At 36.6% G+C, this 22,124-nt stretch overlaps 1 protein-coding gene across 1 annotated transcript in view; it reads right to left on the bottom strand.

Moving 5' to 3' along the window:
* Positions 1–22,124, bottom strand: part of SKAP1 (src kinase associated phosphoprotein 1) — a 489,348-nt gene that overhangs the window by 102,095 nt on the left and 365,129 nt on the right. The window contains exons 5-6 of the mRNA XM_081971397.1: positions 5,178–5,255; positions 3,173–3,256 (exon numbers count right to left, since the gene is read on the bottom strand). Of these exons, the coding sequence (XP_081827523.1) occupies positions 3,173–3,256; positions 5,178–5,255 (162 nt within the window). The remainder of the gene's footprint in view (positions 1–3,172; positions 3,257–5,177; positions 5,256–22,124) is intronic.

The following is a 22,124-nucleotide window of genomic DNA, read 5'->3' as shown; positions in this document are numbered from 1 at the left end:
TTTTATGTCTGCCATACAGGCAGTCCTTGATTTACCATTACAACTGAGCCCAAAACCTCTGTTGTTAAATGAGTTTTGCCCCATTTTATGACCTTTCTTGGCACAATTGTTAAGTGAATCACTGCAGTTGTTAAGTTAGTAACCCCGTTGCTAAGTGAAACTGTCTTCCCCATTGATTTTGCTTGTCAGAAGTTGCAAAAGAGAATCACATAACCTTGGGACACAGCAACTGTCATAATATGAACCAGTTGCCAAGCATCTGAATTTTGATCATATGATCATGGGGTCGCTGCCCAGGTCATAACTGTAAAAAATGGTCAAAAGTCACATTTTTCAGTGCTGTTGTAACTTTGAATGGTCACTAAATGAACTATTGTAAGTCAAGGACTATCTATACTCTTTCAAACTGCATTTTATTTTATGGATTACTTGCACCCCATTAGAACGATACATTTCCCTTTGTTATATTTTCATCAGAATATGAGCTTGATTGGCATTAATTGTTTAATTTAAAATGACGTTGAAAAGGTATTTTTGATTTTGGATGTGCAATATTCTGGATATATCAAAGAGCTATGTGGGACTTAGGACCAATATTCATGTTACAAGTGCCATGCAGAATAAGCTTTTAATTGATCTATGTTTGATGAACTGATCTGTGTGCAAGGATTTTCATTTTAGATTCTCCTCATTCTGGCATCAACAACCCTTCCTCTCAAGTTTGCAACAGCTTGGAAAAAATTGAACAGAAATAACTCTCCACTTCTGAACAGCTGCTAGATGAAGCAATTTAAAGCTGTCTCCATATGGCAGACTTGACATATGCATTTGCTTCAAGCTAATTTGCAGGAGGGTGATAAAAAGGGAGCATCATTCCAAAGGATCCAAGTTGCAGGATCAGAAGGCAGATTCTGCCCTCACTCAAAAGTTCTCCCTGCCCTCCCAATTAAGTCATTGATTAGGACTGCTGGAGTATGCTGTTTTATTAAAACACATATATTTTAGTGGGGAAGGGGTTTTGGTTGCTATGGGAAGGATTATTTTATGATATCACACCAGTGGATAGATGATATATTTCAAGCCCTCCCTCCCCCCATTTTACAGGTACTATGAACCCTTTCTTTTTTACTTCCTACCAAAAATTATCAGGAAATCAGATCACAAATGTACATGATTAGCCGTTTAATATTGACATTGTGATCTCATAGGAATAAAATAGCAGTTGGGATGTTATGATTGTCCATTAGTGATTCAGGCAAAGTACAGAGTTAGAATAGAAACTAAGCAACCATAGACATTCACTAAACATATTCTCATGAGGGAGAGACACTCTGTCACATATAAATGTACAAGTTCCACATGTGGTGGGAGGATAAGTAAAATTAGGTAAAACAGAAACATAGACCTTTTGCTATAAGAAGACTATTTTTACAGAAATTGCTATCTATATCTAGCCAGGATTTGCAACAGATTATTGATATATTGTTTCTATGTGATACTGAATTTCTTTTTTCTTTGTGCAACGTATGAAACTGAATGTTTAACTCACAGTGTGAATTGTATTAAATACTTCAGGCTGGATGCCAAAAATACATTTTTCTCTGTAGAACCTTCTTGTAACTGATAACATTAATTTGATATTCTCTTTCATCTCCTTATGCAGCAAACCATTACTGTATTGTTGCTTACCTGGAGCACTGTGTTTTTCTTCCAATTTTTTTATATTTGTTTTTCTAAGTTATTGGCTGTTTCTCTCATGAGCTGAGCACCACTGTAAATTATCTTTTTCAAAAAATGAATGTTTGGATTTTAATAGGTAAAGTTACAGTTAATGTGAAATTTAAAAAATATTTATCTATTTTAACTCTAAAATTTTGATTTAGTTTATTTCTTCTGAAATTAGTCTGTCTATGTTACATAAGTAGGAGGTTGTGCCATTGGCATTATAATGACCAGTAAGGCAGCAGAGTATGAGTGAACCATCTCTCTCACACACACTGGGGTTGTGAGCTGGATGTGGTGCTTCCAGTGGCAGCAGGAACTCCTCAGTTCCTACACCAAAAGATGGTGTTGAATTCTGAGATGAGTTTTGAAACTTCCAAACACCAGCCTTATAGGTTCAGTCTCCTGTTATACATGCATTTTGTTTCTATGATGTCAATGATGTTCGCTTTTGAGAATTAAATGTATTCTTGCACCCTCTTCCATACTCCTTTTCTCAGTCAAACTACAGTGTGTTTGGGAAATGGGGACTGGCTTTATGAATATGCACTTGTATGCAGGTATATATATCTACAGTTTCCGAGATGCAGCAATTCTTTCTCTGTTTCTTATTTCTTCCTTTCTCTTTCTCTCTCCCTCCCTCCCCCTCTCTATTTTTGTCTACACACACACACACACACACATTTAACCTACATTCAATTTTTTCTACATAGTGGTACAATGTAATCAGAGCCCATTTATCTAAAGCTTGCTAAATTCAGTTGGAAGTATTAACTTGTTTATATGCATATGATTGTGCATAACTGAAAAATATTTATACATACTGACATACAAGATTACATATGGTCATTTAGAGGAGAATTAAAATCCACCTGACAACTAATGGGAGAAAATGGGGACTACTTTATATACACAGGGCCTTGTGTCTCTATTTCTCCTTTTTGTTCATCTTTAACTGACAACGGTGTTAGAATACAACCAGCCAGTCTTCTTCATCTTAAGGCTGCATCTAATGGCAACATCCCACCCTGTATGGTGGCTAATTCATCACCCAGCTAAAAGAGCCAATATGATGTAACACTTCTTCTGTTGCATTTGGATTAGGAATATCCATATACAACTTCCAACTGGTTGCAAACTTTAGTGGATATCCCCCCCCCCCCCTCAATTTTACATGATGTACAGGAGATTTAACAATTTGATTTTCATTTCCCTGGGTTCCTTGTGTGTAGAACTGCTTTAATGTTTGTAATAAATGCAGAAAATATCAGAGAATAAATGAGCTATAATGTAAAATGAATTCTGGACAATAGCATTTCTTTTGCTGCTGTCTTCTCCAGTTGATCCACTGGACATTTATGGCTACTCATGAACACAGTCTCCTAAAAAGAGAACAGCTTTTTTAAAACCTCAGTTCAAAAGATGCAGTGAAGGAACAGAAAACACCTACTTTTTTCATTTGCATAATAGTAGAAAGCTGTATTGTCAAGAACACACCATCTCCTTTGCCACTCAGAACCAAAGATTTTGGAGTCTGTGAAAAAGAAAGGAGGTGGAATGAGTAAGGATTCTGTATTTCTGAAAAAGAATATCAATCACGATTATTTCTGGTATTAATACATATTGTTCCAAGGCATTTTGCTTATACAAGGTACTTTTCAGAAGAGATATACTCATTTTGTCTGTTTACTGCAGTTTTTTCAACCTGAAAAAATGTGCTGGACTTCAATTATAACAATTCCCAGTTTACATAATACTTGACAAGTCATGTATATAAGCCTTTCCAAAGACTTGTGGCATGTTCTATATGTTTTAAAGTTGAAAATATCTGGAAAGCTCTCATTATTTGCTGAATATTTTAATTAATTTGGCAGGGATTAAATATTATTCCAAAGTACAAAAATGTGGTCACTTTTTCTAATTTCAAGGGCCCACTGATTTATTTGCCTGTAGTGCCAAATAGGTAAGTGACATTTGACCAAACATGGAATATCCTTTTCTATGTATTGTTACAATTCTTTAAAGAATAAGAAATTCCTGGGATATCTGTTTAATTCTCTCTTTTTTCTTTTACTCTGCCTATCTATCTTTTTCTGCTGCAATATGGTTTCTATTATCACTTTATCTACATCTAACTGAAGGAATGGCAAATTGATGGACTGATGCAACCAGGATATTTTGATACATTTTAAGTTATTTTCTAGACTTTGGCTTCCATAAAGGATACGTCTATAGACTTAGTATATGATGACATGTGACAAGAGAAAAATCTGTTTAATACGTGGTATTCACAATAATAATCATACTGAAATGGATAGAAGCAAATACAATCACTTCTAGCAACTGATGTTGTATTTTGTGTTATGTACTTCTCTCAGCACCAAATGTCTGCATGAAAAGTTAACCATAATTTTTGCTTAGAGGATTACAAGTTTTAAAGCATGGACAACATAGGAATACAGAAATGTAAATTCATAAATCAATCACAGTTGATTTTAATAATGATAAGGATCTTACTTATGCCAAGGGATCTTACCCCTTAAAAAGTATCTGGAAACTTCAGCTGATGCAAAATGCAAAAGCACAAGCAGTTTTTTATATATATATATATATATATTCACCCTCTGTTGGGTGAACTGCATTGGTCACCAGCTTATTCTGGGTCCAATTCAAGGTGATGGTGTTGTCTTTTAAAGCTCTACTATGACAAGGGACAAGGCCTTTTTGAGGGACTGCCTCTTCCTAATTTCATCTGCCTCACCGTTCCAACATAATCAACATGTTACCGATTTTCCCATCTAGGGAGCTTCATTTGGCAGGCCCTAGGTGGCAGACTTTTTCTGCTTTGTGGAATCTTCTCTCCACAAAGATTAGGTCAACCTCAGCATTCCTGAGCTTTGAAAGCTGGTTATGCCAGCAGGCCTGAGGACGCCAAGGGCAGATGAACTTGTGAGATGACTCCCTTATTATTAACTTATTTATTTATTTATTCTTCGCATTTCTAGACCGCCCCCTCTCCCAAAAAAGGACTCCATCTACTACTTTCTTTTCTTACTTAGTTCTGATTACCAAACTAGAACTAAGGAGAAATTTCCTGACAGTTAGAACAATGAATCAGTGGGATGGCTTACCTTCAGAAGTTGTGGGTGCTCCAAAATTGGAGGATTTTAAGATGAGATTGGACAGCCATTTGTCTGAAATGGTATAGGGTCTCCTGCTTGAGCAGGGGATTGGACTAGAAGACCTCCAAGATCCATTCCAACTCTGTTATTTTGTGATATTTTATAGTCCTCAAGGTTTTAACTTATAATAGATTTAGATAACAATTGTTTTATATTTATTGTTTTATTGGGGTGTTATCAACCACGCAGTGTAATTTTCCATGAGATAGGTAGCCATATCAATTTGATTAATAAATACAAAAATAAATAAATATTCAGTTAGTAGATGTTCACCTTTAGCTCTCTTTTCCAAATAGCCTTGTTTTAAAACGATTCCTTGATCTTCAGTAGCCTTCTGTGTATTGTTCTCATCTAAAAATAATAATAATAATAATAATAATAATAATAATAATAATAATAATAATAATAATAATAATAATAATAAATGACAACTATTCCAAGACGGAATACATTTGTTTTTGTTGTAACCAGCCTAGAGAGCTATGACTACTGAGCCATTTCAAATTTTTACTAAATAAAAATAAAAAAGTCAGTTTTATGTTTTATCTTGTCATAATGTAACAAAATTACTCGACCAGAGGAATGCTGACTTCAGTAAGGCATTTGATAAGGTAGACCATAGCCTACTACTGGATAAAGTAGAAGAATGTGGGTTAGACAGCATCACCACCAGATGGATTCGTAACTGGCTGACCAACCACACTCAACATGTAGTCCTCAATGGAACTGCATCTACATGGAGGGAAGTATGCAGTGGAGTACCCCAAGGCTCTGTTTTAGGCCCAGTACTCTTCAACTTCTTCATCAATGATTTGGATGAGGGAATAAATGGGGAACTCATCAAATTTGCAGATGACACCAAGCTGGCAGGAATAGCTAACACTCCAGAAGATAGGCTTAAGATACAGAAGGATCTTGACAAACTTGAACATTGGGCACTATTTAATAAAATGAAACTCAATGGTGAAAAGAGTAAGGTTCTACATTTAGGCAACAAAAACGGAATGCACAGGTACAATATAGATGGTACCTTGCTCAGTAGTAGTAACTGTGAAAGGGATCTTGGAGTCCTAGTGGACAACCATTTAAATATGAGCCAGCAATGTGCAGCAGCTGCCAAAAAAGCCAACACAGTTCTAGGCTGCATAAATAGAGGGATAGAATCAAGATTAGGTGAAGTGTTACTACCACTTTATAATGCCTTGGTAAGGCCACACTTGGAAAACTGCATCCAGTTCTGGTCTCCACGATGTAGAAAAGATGTGGAGACTCTGGAGAGAGTGCAGAAGAGCAACAAAGATGATTAGGGGAGCGGAGAGTAAAACATATGAAGAACGGTTGCAGGAACTGGGTATGTTTAGTTTAAGAGAAAGAAGGACTAGGGGAGACATGATAGCAGTGTTCCAATATCTCAGGGGTCACCACAAAGAAGAGGGAGTCAAACTATTCTCCAAGGCACCTGAGGGTAGAACAAGAAGCAATGGGTGGAAACTAATCAAGGAGAGAAGCAACTTAGAACTGAGGAGAAATTTCCTGACAGAACAATTAATCAGTGGAACAGCTTGCCTCCAGAAGTTGTGAATGCCCCAACACTGGAAGTCTTTAAGAAGGTGTTGGATAGCCATCTGTCTGAAACAGTATAGGGTTTCCTGCCTAGGCAGGGGGTTGGACTAGAAGACCTCCAAGGTCCCTTTCAACTCTACTATTGTATTGTATTGTATCTATTCATGACTACTACCAAATTCACAAAGCTTAAATGGTGAGGCTGGTAATTACGTTCATGACAGTAACGTAACAGTAAGGTACATATTGGTTATATCGATAAGCTGTGTGATTCTTACATTTCTTACAATGCAATTACAATGCAATACAATTCTTACAATGCAGCACAAGATAGATTTATATATTTCTGATTAAGATGAGAGAGAGAGAGAGAGAGAGAGAGAGAGAGAGAGAGAGAGAGAGAGAGAGAGAGAGAGAGTGTGAGTGAGTGAGTGTGTGTTCAGGTCTGAGATTAGAGCTGACCAGAAGCTCATGTTGGTTTACAAGTTGTCATAATGGAATGATTAACCCATATAATGCTGCAGACAACTACATTGCTGCCCTAAAGACTGTATTTTTGACCTTTGTTCGCCAAAGAAAACTTTGAATGCATACATTTCATACTTATTTATTTATTTATTTATTTATTTATTTATTTATTTATTTATTTAAACTTATTAGTCGCCCCCTCTCCCCACAGGGACTCGGGGCGACGTACACAAGCAACAGTCAGCACAGTGTTATACAGAGGAGGTAAAAAATAAATAAATAATTACAATACTGAAAAAGGTTAAAACCCCAATAACATTAATAGTTTAAAAACTAAAATTGACAATTAAAAATGACCTAGGGGTGGAAAAGTTGTCGAATTATGCCAGGCCGGCTAGCCGAAACAGGTGGGTCTTCAGTTTACTGCGGAAGGAGCGGAGATCGGTTGTTGTTCTAATGTCTGGGGGGAGGTCGTTCCAAAGGGTAGGGCCCGCCACAGAGAAGGACCTACTCCTGGGCACCGCCCTCTGACAATCTCTAGAGGACGGCACCCGGAGGAGACCCTCTCTGTGTGAGCGAATGGGTCGCAGGGATGTATGGGGCAGGACATGATCCCGCAGGTAACTAGGCCCTATGCCATGGAGTGCTTTGAAGATGGTAACTAACACCTTGAAGCGCACCCGGTAGGCCACAGGAAGCCAGTGCAGCTCGCGCAGGAGCGGTGTTATATGGGAGAACCTCGATCTCCCCATAATTACCCGCGCGGCTGCATTCTGGACCAACTGCAGTCTCCGGGTGCACCTCAAGGGGAGCCCCATGTAGAGAGCATTACAGTAGTCCAGGCGAGACGTCACCAGCGCGTGAGTGACTGTGTGCAGGGCCTCCCGGTCCAAAAGGGGTCGCAATTGGCGCACCAGGCGAACCTGGTGGAACGTCCCCCTCGCCACGGCTGCCACATGATCTTCCATAGCCAGCCGGACATCAAGGAGGACGCCCAAATTGTGTGCCTGTTCCACTGGGGCTAATTGTTCATCCCCGATGGCCAGCGATGGAATGTGCTGGTTGTACCGGGGTGCCGGAAGCCACAGCCACTCTGTCTTGGAGGGGTTGAGCTTGACCCTGTTGTCACCCATCCAGACCCGCACAGCTTCCAGACAACGGGACATCACTTCAACAGCCTCGTTTGGGGTGGTTTGGGGTGGAAATATACAGCTGAGTGTCATCAGCGTACAGATGATATCTCACCCCAAAACCACGGATGATCTCGCCCAGCGGTTTCATATATGTGTTGAACAGGAGAGGCGAGAGGATCGACCCCTGTGGGACCCCACAAGTGAGGGGCCTCGGGGTCGACCTCTGCTCCCCTGTCAACACACATTGCGTCCGGCCAGAGAGGTAGGAGCGGAACCACCGCAATACGGTGCCCCCGATCCCCAACCCCTCCATGATTGGAAGGGAAGGAATACAGGGGGGGAAATTCTATAATTGATTCCTCTTTGCACTACTCAACCAACTTTTCCATGCTGATATCAACATAGATATGAAAAAGCCAGCATAATTAAAATGGTATTTAAGTCAGCAATGAGTTTTAAAAATACTTTTCTTATTAGCTTAGAAGCATGTTATCTGGCTCACTTGCATCTATGGAACTCAGGCTTGAAAGATGCAAGAGCATCTATGAAAATCAGGCTTACATTGATTATACTTCAGAATTTCTGCTAAATTAAGCTAGTCAGTTTTTATGCTTTATTTTCTTTAAAAATCACACACATTTTTAATAAAATGAGAGTTGCTAGATTAGAAATTCTTGATGCATTATAACTCAGAAACTCATCTAGTCATACAATAAACCACACATTTTTGTGGCAAAACTGGTAGTTTTAACAGAACTTACTTTCAGAAAGATGGTGTAAAACTGCTGCCTTAAGCACCAACAAATGGATTCAATGAAAGCCCATTGAAGACATATTGGTTCACCAAGGCATTTGTAGAATAGCAATTGCTCCAGGACAAGTTTACTTTTTTTTAATTGCCTTTTTAATTGCTTTTTTAAAAAAAGAATCTTGTTTTAATTTTTGTATTTTTATTGACTCTTAGGATTGTTGGTTTTATTGTTGATGGTTACATTTAAGATTCTTTTAATTGTTCTTTGTAAACTGCTTTGGGCAGTTTGGGAGGAAGAGTAGTAAAGAAATAGTATAGAAATATATTGTTTACAGCTTTAAAAGAAATTTGGTGTCATATAAAATTAGATTTGTCATCAGTGCTTTTCTCAATCCACCCTTAGGTTCAGTACAATCTCGTAGCATGAAATGTGGATAATTTCCAGAAATGGTAGATTCTTATATAAATTCCAGTATGAGATCTTACTTGCTTATTCCAACCATAAATGGTCCAAATGCCAAGGATCAACAAGATGTGACAAATTAGTAATATATCAATAATCTATTATATATAGTACCATTAAATGGAAAAGGAAGCATGGTATGAAAATCTGATGACTCCACTATACAGGGCCCCATGAAGGCCTCTGTTTTATGGATCAGGAGCAACACCGACTAAGGTTTCTAAGTAATCCCGGTCACTATTATTCTATCCCACTTTCTGCAAAAAGGCTGAACATTTTCAGACAGCCTATGCATTACAGGAAAGATTTATTTATTAAATTTCTATGTCGCCCATCTCACTGATATAGAAACTCTGTACATTCCTCTCACTTGATTCTTCTGGGTCTTTCTGCAAAAAGGACCCAACCTGGACCCTGAAAGAAAGGATTCATTTCACAGTGAACTACATAAATGAGAATTGCTGAGGATCTATTTCATATGAATTCTATATCTGTTGTTCCAAAACACTTTAGTTTCAGATATTTGAGTATTTTAGTAGTAAAAATGAAACTCTACAGTATACCTTCTGAGGTGAAATTACAAGAAATTGTGGTACTGAAAATAAGAATCAAACAAATTATTGCATTAATATAAGTATAATCTTTATTGTCATTGTACTTAAATACAACAAAATTGTTTCAGATATCAGATTGGTATTGAGCTTTGGATATTTAATGAAATAAATATACTCTAATATAACCTTACTTCAAGATGCATCCTACACATATTGTAGATGTACTTAAAAGATATCCTGGCACACTGAGCCAGACCTTGGTTTTCAGTCATTCTCACTAGAGATTTATGCTCACTCACTCAGACATTTACATAACCTGTTGCCTCTTCTGCTTATATTTCTTGTTAATTAGCAGAAAACTAGAAAAACAGAGTCAGTGAATTCTTTCAATTTTTCTGTGAGAGTTTAGAGAAAAAACAGGGCCCATTCTAGATGTCTCTGGTGACATGATCTATGATGAATAATTTGAGGATCCCTAGAAGGTTGCAAAGAAGGCAGATATCTGGTTCATGGCACATGTGCAGTGTATTGCCTCTCAGAATTTGCTGTGAGATTTCAAACAGTTTTTTGCAGTCCCAACAGCCATCTCTAGAATATTTTAGGGATTCCTACATAATAATGTTTTAAAAATAGATATTTATTAAAATTTTGTATCAAACCTAAAGATAAAAAAGAAAAAATGTTCAAGAAAAAAGAAAAAAGTCCATATAAGTTTCCAGTCTTTTAAACAGCATTTGTTTTCTTCCTGGTCCCATACGTCAGTTTTGCCATTTCTACCTATTCTAGCATTTGCTATCCATTCCTCCATTGTGGCAATTTCAGTACTCTTTCACCTTTGCGGAATGCCAAACAAACTATCCAGCAAATATAACTTGTCTATAAACAGGGAACAAAGTCCACACTCACTAGCACCGATGTAGTTATCTAATTCAGTATATTTGCAAGCAAATAACTAAGTTCACAGAACAGCAAGCCTGCAACTTGTTTTATATTCTTTAAATCTTTAAAGTGATAGTTAGCTTTTATTTTATTTTGGTGTGTGGTAGTTTTTCAAATCTGTGTGTTTTATAATATTTTTAATTAAAGTTTTAGGAAACAAACAAAACAAAAACTAATAAAGAGCAGAGGCAGGCAGGTAGGGAGAAAGGAAGAAAAGCAAAAGTGCAGAAAGAATAAAAAAGGAAAGAATAGAAAGAATGTTCTTTGCAGCAATTACAAGTACATTTACAAATTTCTCTCTTATTATATGTTTACAAGAAACCTCATCTTTTTCTATTATCCATTCCCCCCTCCCCCACTCATCAAAACCACTAATGAAAAGTGCGCTTTTCTGTTTCATAGAAAGTCTTAAGAATTTCCAGTCAATAATAAATGTGAATATTGTTTTTCTCTCTTCAAAAAGGTTCATTAACCTTCTCCATAAGTTCCATCTATCAACCATTTCTCTGTGTTGGTATAATTGAGACTTTCCATTTCTGTGTATATAATAGCCTTGGTGCAATTGTCACATATTAAAACAAAGTTCTATAACTTTTTCTAGCTCCTGTCCCTTAGTCCCACACAATACATTTATGGTTTCAATTGTACTTTAACCTTTAACCTTTTCTGAATTAATTATTTTGGCCTTTTTACATGTCCACCAAACATGATGAAATGTCTCTTCGTGTTGTACACATTTCCAGCAAAAATTTCCAAGTACCTTTACACATTCTAGACAATTTCTCTGCGGACAAATATCAAGGATACATCATCTTATAAACATTCTCTTTAAGCACTGCCTGCCAGATTGATTTTGCCACACATAGATCAGAGTCTCTCTGCCAAGAAGCATTTTACTTTTCAGGAGGCTGGCTGAAAGAGTCTCTCCCAAAATCCAAGCAAGATTTTGGCACAGAACATTTGCAGCATGGGGTGTTTGTAGCTGACATCCAGAGATTGCTCAATGACACAAACTCCTGCTTGATGGAATTCCTCTCCATGAAGGGCAGATGAACTGCAGCACTGGACTGGAGAAATGGATGTCTTGCTCTTTTGCTCCACCTGCTTAACAACTGCAATGAGGAAAGCAAGGATTGCAGTCGTTGAGCAAGGTTGTCATCTGGGTATTTCATTTGATGACTGCAATGACATATGAGCTAAATTCCATGTTTAATGGTGATTGTAAGTCAAAGACTACACATATGCAAAAAATTAAAGCAATAAAAGTGTACTCATCATACTACATTATAATGTAAAGCATAATGGCCAAATAAATGACCATTATATGACACTCTCATTGATAGAATGCTTGGTTTCTTATACAATAGCAAATATCCTATTGGTCTCAATTTGGAGGTGTGTTTAGAAAGTAGATTTGCTTGTATTACTCTATGCGCTTAATCTATAATTTTCCTCTTCAGAGGTAAACAAACTGATTCTATAGTATATGAACATACGCAAGACTGAATAACTCAAAATGGTAAATATTCACATACATTTTTCCTTTTTTCTTCTTTTTCATTGCAAATATTGTAATTTAAAAAAATACTCAGAACACAAGAATTCCAGGATTTAGAATGAATTCTAATTAACATTTATTTCCACATGTAAAGCTACATCATTGTCCAGGAAAAAGGATTTACAAGCCTGACCCTGTTAACCTTCAGGAAGTCTTTGAAGACTTGGCATTGGGGCCAGAATGTTTGGAGAGTTTGTCCAAGAGATAGGTGCTTTGTTGTTGTTGATTTCTGGTTGCTTTGATATGGGGCATTTGGTAATACAGCTTTAGTTGCTGTATGCTGCATGGAATTACGGTTTTATGAGTTGGGCAGGCCTTTAAGTAAATAAATAATCAGAATTAACAACAGATTCTAATGGTTGTTTTGAGTTATTGCACCTTGGCTTCTTCACGTCGCATATGATGTATTCTCCGATTTCTAAAATCCATTCTTCCCAAAATGTATTTATGGCAGGTTCTACAGCCATTGTGATTTTCAAGTTATGTGTGCTGGAAGGTAAGAGGAAATTTTAACTGAGGGAAGGAGGGAAAGTTAAAGAAAAAGGAAATAGTGTTAATATAATAAATAACTTTGAAGTAGGAAAGCAAAATATAATAAAATGAATATCAAGGGGAAAGACAAGGTAAAAAGTATTAGCTTTTAATAATTTATTTAAGTGGAACTAAAGAGACCAGACAAATATTTAGACCAAGAGAGCTATATACTTGTGAGATCATGAGAGAAAAAAGAACAGTGATAAGAAACAGCAGTAGAAATAAGAAATTTAATAAGAATATAAGAAATATGAGAAAATACAAACTCGTGGGGGAGGATTGAAGGTTCACATAAAGTGTTCAAATTTAACGCAGATTAACAATGAAACAAAAACCTGTATTGGTATAATTTTTTCTCTTCATATTTTAAAGGAGAAATGTTTAGAAAGAAGAGAAACAAAATCACCCTTGGGAAGAGATGAAAATATATGGGTCCATTTTTTTTTAAATTGAGGAAAGAATTCAATTTTCAAAGCTAATACACAAGACATCAAGGCCACTTCCATACCTCAGGATTTCTGTTCACCCATCCCTAAGAAAGATTATAAAACGATAAATTTGGCATCATCTTTACATTCATCTACCTCAGTGAAAACATGAGTAAACCAATCAATGATTTTTTTAACTGACAAAAAGTAATGTAACAATAAAAGAGAATATAGGTAGCTTCAGTTTAATTGTTGATATTCTCTAAGCCTGGTTGTTTGCTGGCAGGCATTTTGTTATCTGACTAGGTAACTTATGCTGAAGAAGTTATTAGTCAGGTACTCTGTATACAGAAATACAGTGAAAGCTCAGTGATAGAATGGATTTAGATTGATATACTCTCTGATTTAAACAGCAGTTGTGAACAAGGGGGGACATCCTTTCTACCGAATGCCTGTTAATTCAAAGTTTTCATAAAAACCAGATAGGTAGTCACCTTTCATTCATGTTACTATGATGGGAATCTTTGATGTAAAAAGAAGTATCCAAACCATCTTGGCATAATTTCTTTATCATTTTTCAAGTCTCTAAAAGTAAAAGATGGCATTCTGGTGCAGTTAGAGATTAGGATGCAAGAGACAATGTGAATCTTGCCATCAAGAAAACAGATCATCTGCAAACCTAGCAGAGCTAAAGCATTGAAAGAAAAGCAGTAGCTTTGCATCTGTATCAAACAAAGAGCAGCAGACTCAAGAAACACACATATATACACAAACACACACCTTATTTATTCTTAAAACCTACTAACTTCACACAATTATACAGGTCTGCAGGTGTTTCCAAATTTATTCAAAGCCCTCATATAAAATTTAGGCAACAGGGAAAAGTGGAAAGAGAATGGAACTGAAACAAAAAATATTTTAGTTTAATTAAAAAAGAAATGCAAATCAGAAAAGAAACTGGGTCAAACAAGAAAATATAAGAAATTCTGATAAAATAAAGAAAAGAGAAATGGGGGTAGGGAGGAATGTATTATAGGAAAAGGTGAATAAAGCTTTGGACAAAATAAAAAGGATGAATAAAAAATTAGGAAAACAAGGTGAAAAAAATAAATTAAAAATAGAAAATTTTGAGGATGAGAAGATGGAGAACAGAATTAATAGAGAAGATATTTGTAATGCTATCTATAGCAAATTGGAGTGAAATCAAAATGACATGTACATGTTGGTATTATCAATTTCACCATTTGCATGATGACATTGTTTATTATATAATATTATTTGCCTATGGATATGAAATAAGTAAGCATGACTTAAAAAATAATGAAATTTCCATGGAGAATATTCAGCTTTTCTGAAACAGAATAGAAATTGCATACAGTAAATAGCACAAAGAAAAAACAAGCAAAGTATAGATTGTGCAGCAAAAAAGTAGTAATTAGCCATTGAAACATAATTATAAAAGAAAACTGAAGGTAAAGTTTAGGGATCTGACTGGCAAACGAACTTTAAGAATATGGTGGTTTGGTGCCTGTCCTATGGTAATGACAAAAAAAATAATGATGATTATGATGAAACTTTGCCAAATGCATTAATAAACCAAGCTTGTGAAACTTTCAAAATTACTTTGGAACTTGTTAGAGTGATCAAAAGAACCAGCATCACCTTCCCCAATGCTAGAGGGTAATAAATTCTACCTTCTGGAGCATGATGCCAATTGATTAGAAAGGATACCAGAACTGTGTTGGAAACTTGGCACTGCTCCACCTAATTTATAGTGAATCAATCCTCCCCTCCCCCATAACTATATAAAAGTGCTACTGAGCATGTCCCCAGTGGCCATTTTCCTAGCTTTTAAAGTATGAATCTTTTACCAGAAGGGGTTCCTTCTTGTTTTGCTAAGCAGTCTCTCTTAATATGCCAATTCATCCATGTTGTCAAATTTTTCCTTCCCTATTCTTTTCTTCCTTCACTGAACTATTTTCATTTTAGAGTTTTATGATTCTGGAAAACTCTGGGGGTAGACATAAATCCTTGCAAATGTGTCTCAAGGTGAGCATGAGGCACAACTGCAGCAGCCAAACATAAGAGTTCATTTGTGCAAATTCCCCCAGACTACCCCATGCTCAGCTCTTTTATTAGAGAGATAGAAACTTTCCTTTCTCCCCAAGCAAGATATATAATGCTTAATTCTATTTTCATAACTAAGGATTTCCTGAGATATGTAAGTCACTGCCTATATTCAAGATTGAACATTAGAGCCATGGAAAGAAGAGTGTGAAAAATTCTGGAAACTGCTCTCTTTACAGGGAAACTAAGTATGAGAACAAATGACTTTTGTAAAGTGGAGCTGAAAAAGTTCAACTGGTCAGTGACTTTGTTGCAAGTTTCAGATTTTCATACTAAACGGATTTTTAAAAAACCCACTTTCTATATATGTCCCTCTTGCCACTGACTGAATCACTGCTATTACAGCATTCTCACCAAATATCAAACTAATGCAGGTTTTATAAAAGGAACAATTTGATGAAAAAGCATGAGTTTGACTGGAATATCTTCTTGCAAGGCTATAGCAGGTACAGAACAGAAAGGTGGGGAAATTATTTTAAAAAGAAAAGCTGAAATAATGTGCTGAAAAATAAAGACTTCAAGCCAATTAAACCATCCAAGTATGAAACAAAAAAAGGACAGACTGACCAATTTTCATTCATATTTGTTCTCAGTAATCCTTTGATGTAAGACAATAGATTTCTAATATAAAATTAACCTAATATATATGTATTATAATATTATATATTATATATCCTGGTTCAGATTTGTTATCATAATTACAATCAACTATTAATAATATGGGAACTACATAAGTATTTCCCAACCAATGGCTTTCAGATGTGCAAAACCTTACCTCCAAATGAAAAGCAGTTCTGTCTAGATACGATGACAATGAAAGTCCACCAGAAGAAGACTAAACTACTGTAAGAGAAAATTTGCACAACCACCCATTCATCTTCCCAGAATCATCCGCCATGTAAATTGGAGAAACTTTCATAAAGCACAATTTTCATTCCTTTTTCATCACACAAATCCTTCACATACCAATTTGAAGTCAACCTTCATTTGTCTTTGTTTCTACTATCTTTGAAATAAGCAAGGGGACTTATGCCTTGTTGAGGCAATAACATAACCGATCAGTTCTTCCTCTAACAAGCCCATGGATAATCCCCTCCCTCAAACAGCTCACTCTTGCTACTGATTCTAGAAATCAGTACTAATGTGGAAATTGCCTCATTCAACATGCATTCAAGAAAATAAATTGCTAGCACCCTGCCTTTCCATGTAATTAGTAAATGTTGGGAAACATTTTTTTTCCATTTGCAAATGAATAATTAAATATTTCAAATTAATTAATTAGTTGGAAAAAGCAATTGTTACAGAGTCACAAGGAAACAGCATTGATTTAGGAAGGATAGTATGGATAATATTTTTTAATTAAGCACTTTTCACAATAGTTCTAAATATAGTTGCAGGTTGTAGTATAATTAATACTATAACTCTTCAATTAATGCTTCCCTTCCCCCAAGGATTCAGTCATGCCCTAAATTTCCCCACCCATGTTGGGCAAAGCACAGAGATGAGGTCTGCTGCATCATCAATCTTTCTATTTGCCAATCATTCAATATGTCAGTTGCTGAAAGTATTGTCCTCATACTTTACAGTGCTGTGAAATGAAAAAGGAAAAAAAACTTTCATACTTCCTCACAAAATGAGACATCTCTCTCTCTCTCTCTCTCTCTCTCTCTCTCTCTCACACACACACACACACACACACACACACACACACACACTTTTGGCTATAGATATTTGTGAATACCTACTGGGATTTGTCAAATAGATGGTTGCAGATGATTACAAATTGTATGGGACCATTTTAAAAACATTAATCAATTGTATTGAGAAGTCTCAAAAGTTTTCTGTTCACCCGTTTGTCAGACCTGAATCCAGAATGAAATCTGTAAAGACAATACAGACAATACAGTATTCTAGAAATCATCATGAAGTGCATATTCCTGGAAAATCCTATGGGCAGCGGTGTGATACAGCAGAGGAGCTGTTGCATTTCCATTACTGTTTTTGTTTTTGTTTTTTGTTCTACGTAGCAATAGGGTGATCTTCTTCAAGTGTTTTGATACTTCACATATGCTAACAAGATATGAACATTTCAAAATGTTTAAAAGAATCTCATACAAATTGTTTTTTCACTGTCTGTATACTATAAGCCTAACTTGCTAGGCTGTTCATGGTGAGATACTTTATAAAACAATTGGTGACACTGATAAATAGGAAGCATTAGCACAAGGATTGGCTTGTAGCCTACCCTATTTTATAGGAACTGTGTGTTCATTACAAGAATTATTAAAGTTATACTGCAATGCTACTTCAGACCTAGCTGTATCGTTTCATTTTGTTCCCACACTTTCTTAGCGGGTCTTGGGAAGTCAGATCTCTTCTTTTACAAGTCAAGGCTGGACAATGGCCTCCAGATGTTAACTAGCTCAGCCTGATGTTTGCACTAATCACAACAGAGCACTGTACGAATATTACTAGAGGCCCACTCCTGAGCAGAAACCCACCCTGTTCCACAATTAAAACAAAACAATTTTGGATTTCTGTCAACATTGGCCAAGCTCAAACTCAGTCTCAGCCTCTTTTGGCTTCCCTCTTGGAAGGACCAGGTTTGCATTACTGCCGACTACTTTATTGAATTCTATCCCCATGCCCCTTGTGTTGAGGCCTGCAAATTTAAATGTCATTTTGCAGCACACATTTATAATTACCATAGCAAGCCTGGGACATGGAGAGAAATCTGCCACTATGAATATTAACATTAATGTGCCCAATGCCAGTTTGCCAATCCCGCTGGCAGGAGTATAAAAATGCTTGAGTTAAACTTTTATTTAGATGTTAAAAGATTCCGAGCCTCAGCAGGGGTGACAGAGGCAGCCCCTGTGCATTCCTATCACTGCTTGTGCTCGAATTGAATTACACCAGGGGGAAGGCAGGGAGCTGACAGTGAGTTGCCATGCTTATTTAATCTCATTTACTATCAGTACATTGTCAGCATGGGGTTTCCCCTTGTCTCCATTCTTGAGAAATAAGCTGCAGAAAAATGGTCTAGACTCATTCCTTTTGCAAAAACGAACAATTAAATTTTTGCTTCATGAAAAGGCAGATATCAGCTGGTCATTTAACGTAATAGTTGCTCATTTTCATTCTCTTTCTCTATGTATCTTAACTGCAGAATGGTTTCCAGTTAGGCACCGGTGCTCTCTGATATTTTTCTTTTTATCTGTAATCACTCTGCAAAGTCAGTGGATGATATAACAAGTTACCATTGCTCCATCTAACCTAGTTTATAAGGTCATTGTTAAGGAGTAAGTACTTTTTAAATGCAAAAAGCTCCAAACAATTCATAGTGAAATAAATTTTAATCTTTAGTGAAAAGCTGATGTAGAATCTTAACAAACTGCAGAACATTTCTTAGTAGTTTCCACAAATTTGCCTGTAGGGGCTCTTCCTCGTGGTTGCATTAATGTGCGTTCCTTTAGTGCTTGAGTTGGCAGAAAAGTATGCCAGCATAATTTGCACTGTTCCCATGGCCAAACTCTAATCTACCTCAGTAATGAGGCTTTGGAGTAGTCCTATTCTCATAGCTTTACTGTGGTACAATTTAAGGGCAGTAATTGGTGGATTTCCCTAACTTCTTTTTTCCTCTCACCTATCACTAGCTAGTAGGGAAAACATCCACTAACTACTCTCCTTTTGTGAGGCAAAAGACTTGACCCTTGGTGGGCTATGCCTAGAACAAAGGATTGGAAGAGGTTGAAAGATAAAGCAGAAGGGAACTTCAACAGCACATCAAGATACCTGCCTCCCAATTCAGACCTGACCAAGCCTCTGCAACTCTATCTGTCAGCCAATTTTGGGCAGGGCTTTACCTAGCTAGAAGGAACAACTATCATCACTCTTGTCAATTTCATCCCAGATTAAACATATCCCAAATATATAAGAGTTGCAAAGAAATATAGGGAATGTGCTGAGGCTACAGCATGCAGTATATTATCCTATGAAGTACAATACGATACAATAGCAGAGTTGGAAGGGACCTTGGAGGTCTTCTAGTCCAACCCCCTGCCTAGGCAGGAAACCCTATACCGTTTCAGACAAATGGCTATCCAACGTCTTCTTAAAGACTTCCAGTGTTGAGGCATTCACAACTTCTGGAGGCAAGCTGTTCCGCTGATTAATTGTTCCAACTGTCAGGAAATTTTTCCTCAGTTCTAAGTTGCTTCTCTCCTTGATTAGTTTCCACCCATTGCTTCTTGTTCTACCCTCAGGTGCCTTGGAAAATAGTTTGACTCTTCTTTGTGGCAACCCTTAAGATATTGGAACACTGTTATCATGTCTCCCCTAGTCCTTCTTTGTATTAAACTAAACATACCCAGTTCCTGCAACCGTTCTTCATATGTTTTAGTCTCCAGTCTCCTAATCATCTTTGTTGCTCTTCTCTGCACTCTTTCTAGAGTCTCCACATCTTTTCTACATCGTAGTGACCAAAACTGAATGCCGTATTCCAAGTGTAGCCTTACCAAGGCATTATAAAGTGGTATTAACACTTCATGTAATCTTGATTCTATCCCTCTGTTTATACAGCCTAGAACTGTGTTGGCTTTTTTGGCAGCTGCTGCACACTGCTGGCTCATATTTAAATGGTTGTCCACTGGGACTCCAAGATCCCTTTCACAGTTACTACTCTTGAGCAAGGTACCACCTATTTCGTTTTTGTTGCCTAAATGTAGAACCTTACTCTTTTCACCATTGAATTTCATTTTATTAGATAGTGCCCAATGTTCAAGTTTGTCAAGATCTTTCTCTATTTTTAGCCTATCTTCTGGAGTGTTAGCTATTCCTGCCATCTTGGTGTCATCAGCAAAGTAAGCAAAGTGGTAATGGAATAGAGAACATGTCATTTCTCCATGAAAGAAAGGGAAACAGTAGGAAGCATGGTTGTATGAAGGACCTTGATAGCAGAAATATATTCTTTTGGGAGAAAACCAGAGACAACTACTTTCCAAGTTTAAATTGACTAATAATCCTTTACCCCCCAAAACAAGTCAGAAGTCTCTTTAAAGATTGCTGAACCTGTACTTTATAAGAAGTCTATAATCTCCCAGTGTGTATAAGGAATCAATACAGTGTCTGCCTGGTGTTCTGTGATGTGGAAGTCAAGCATTATGCTAGCAGTTGCTTCTATGGAAATTAGATATCCAGTCTCTTCTGCAATCCATGCAAAATGGCCAAGGAAAACAGTGCCCAGTGACTGAAGAGAAGGGACTGTCACAGCAACTAAAGGAAGATTAGAACTATAATTTATTGAGATAGGTTGTAGTAAGAAAATCTCTCAGGCCTGATTGCGTTTTACCTTTCTTCCCTGTTAGAACTCAGTGAATAATGAAGGATTTTTCCTGAGTCTTTCCTGAATACTATTTTGCTTCTCAAGATTTGTTTTACCTCTCTTTATGTAATAATTTTCTTAAGTTCTTCTCTATGGTTCTCTACAACAGAACAATGAGAACACAGCAGTTGCCAGTCCCTGACCGCAACTTAACCAAGACTATAAATAAAACTTCATGGATCATTTTTTGTGTTATTAAATGATGAAAAAACATTATTTTAAAATTGAACTAGTTATGGGTGAATTTAGGGATGTAGTTGGTTGGAAATGACACAAAGGTTGCAAAACATCTCCTCTGAAACTGTTAGCACAGCATATTTGTTCCACAAGTAAGAGAATATGAAGAAGAGAATTAAGAAAGTGAAAGGACAGATCACCAAATGATGACAAATTAGTTACAACTTTCTTCCCATAGTCATAAATCTTTATTCTTGGAATATTTGTTATGATGTTCTTCCCCACACCTGTTTTTCTATTAGTTAATGCCATAGATGGCACATAAAGCTCAGCCCAACTGAAACAAGTGTGTTTTAAGGAATGGTCTTTCAGCTAAATCATGAGGAGGTGCCACTCTTGCTCCCTATTGCCTTTTAACATTAGTATCTGCTGAGCAGCTGCATCTGTGAATAGAAACTAGTAGAAATATATATTTTAAACAAATGTTCTGAGTATTGGTAACTTTATTCAGTTGTGTTTTTCTGCAAAATATTCTAAATTTAATAGAAAGTAACCCTGGAGCCAGATCATTAGACTCAATATTCAGTATTCTCCATATGAATGTGTTGGATAATGCACACACTTTTCTCACAATTCTTCAAAATAGATCTAATTATTATTGCAAAAACCTATGAGTAAAAATAAAGCTGGAAGATTAAAACATTCAGATACAAACACATACAAAGCAGTATCCTTCCCTTACCCTCCCCCCAAATACATGTTAACTTCACCCATTGGTGTTATATGGCTCTGTCACTTTTGGCATCAGTCTGATCACTGAAGCCTTGACTTTCCTACTAAATTGTTGGCCAGTTGGTGTATATTATGTGAAGACAGGCCCAGTATGGCTTATAATTCATATAAACTCTAATCACATGACCAACGATAAGAGATTATGGGAACTGTCATTCAAATCAGCTACATTAAAAAGTTTTAAGTTACCTTTTTCTGCTGTATATTACCATTGGCTCAGTCCCCTACTTCATATACTGTAGAAAATATTGCTGATTTTTAGGTTTTCATTTGCATTTGCAATAGGGTGAAAAAACTGAGATGTGACAGTTTTTAAAAACAGAAGATGCAGCATTTCAATCTTGAGGTAT

This window comes from Natrix helvetica (assembly GCF_964273705.1).
Source record: "Natrix helvetica genome assembly, chromosome: Z".
Lineage (NCBI taxonomy): Eukaryota > Metazoa > Chordata > Lepidosauria > Squamata > Natricidae > Natrix > Natrix helvetica.
This window is presented reverse-complemented; position numbering and strand designations above follow the sequence as displayed.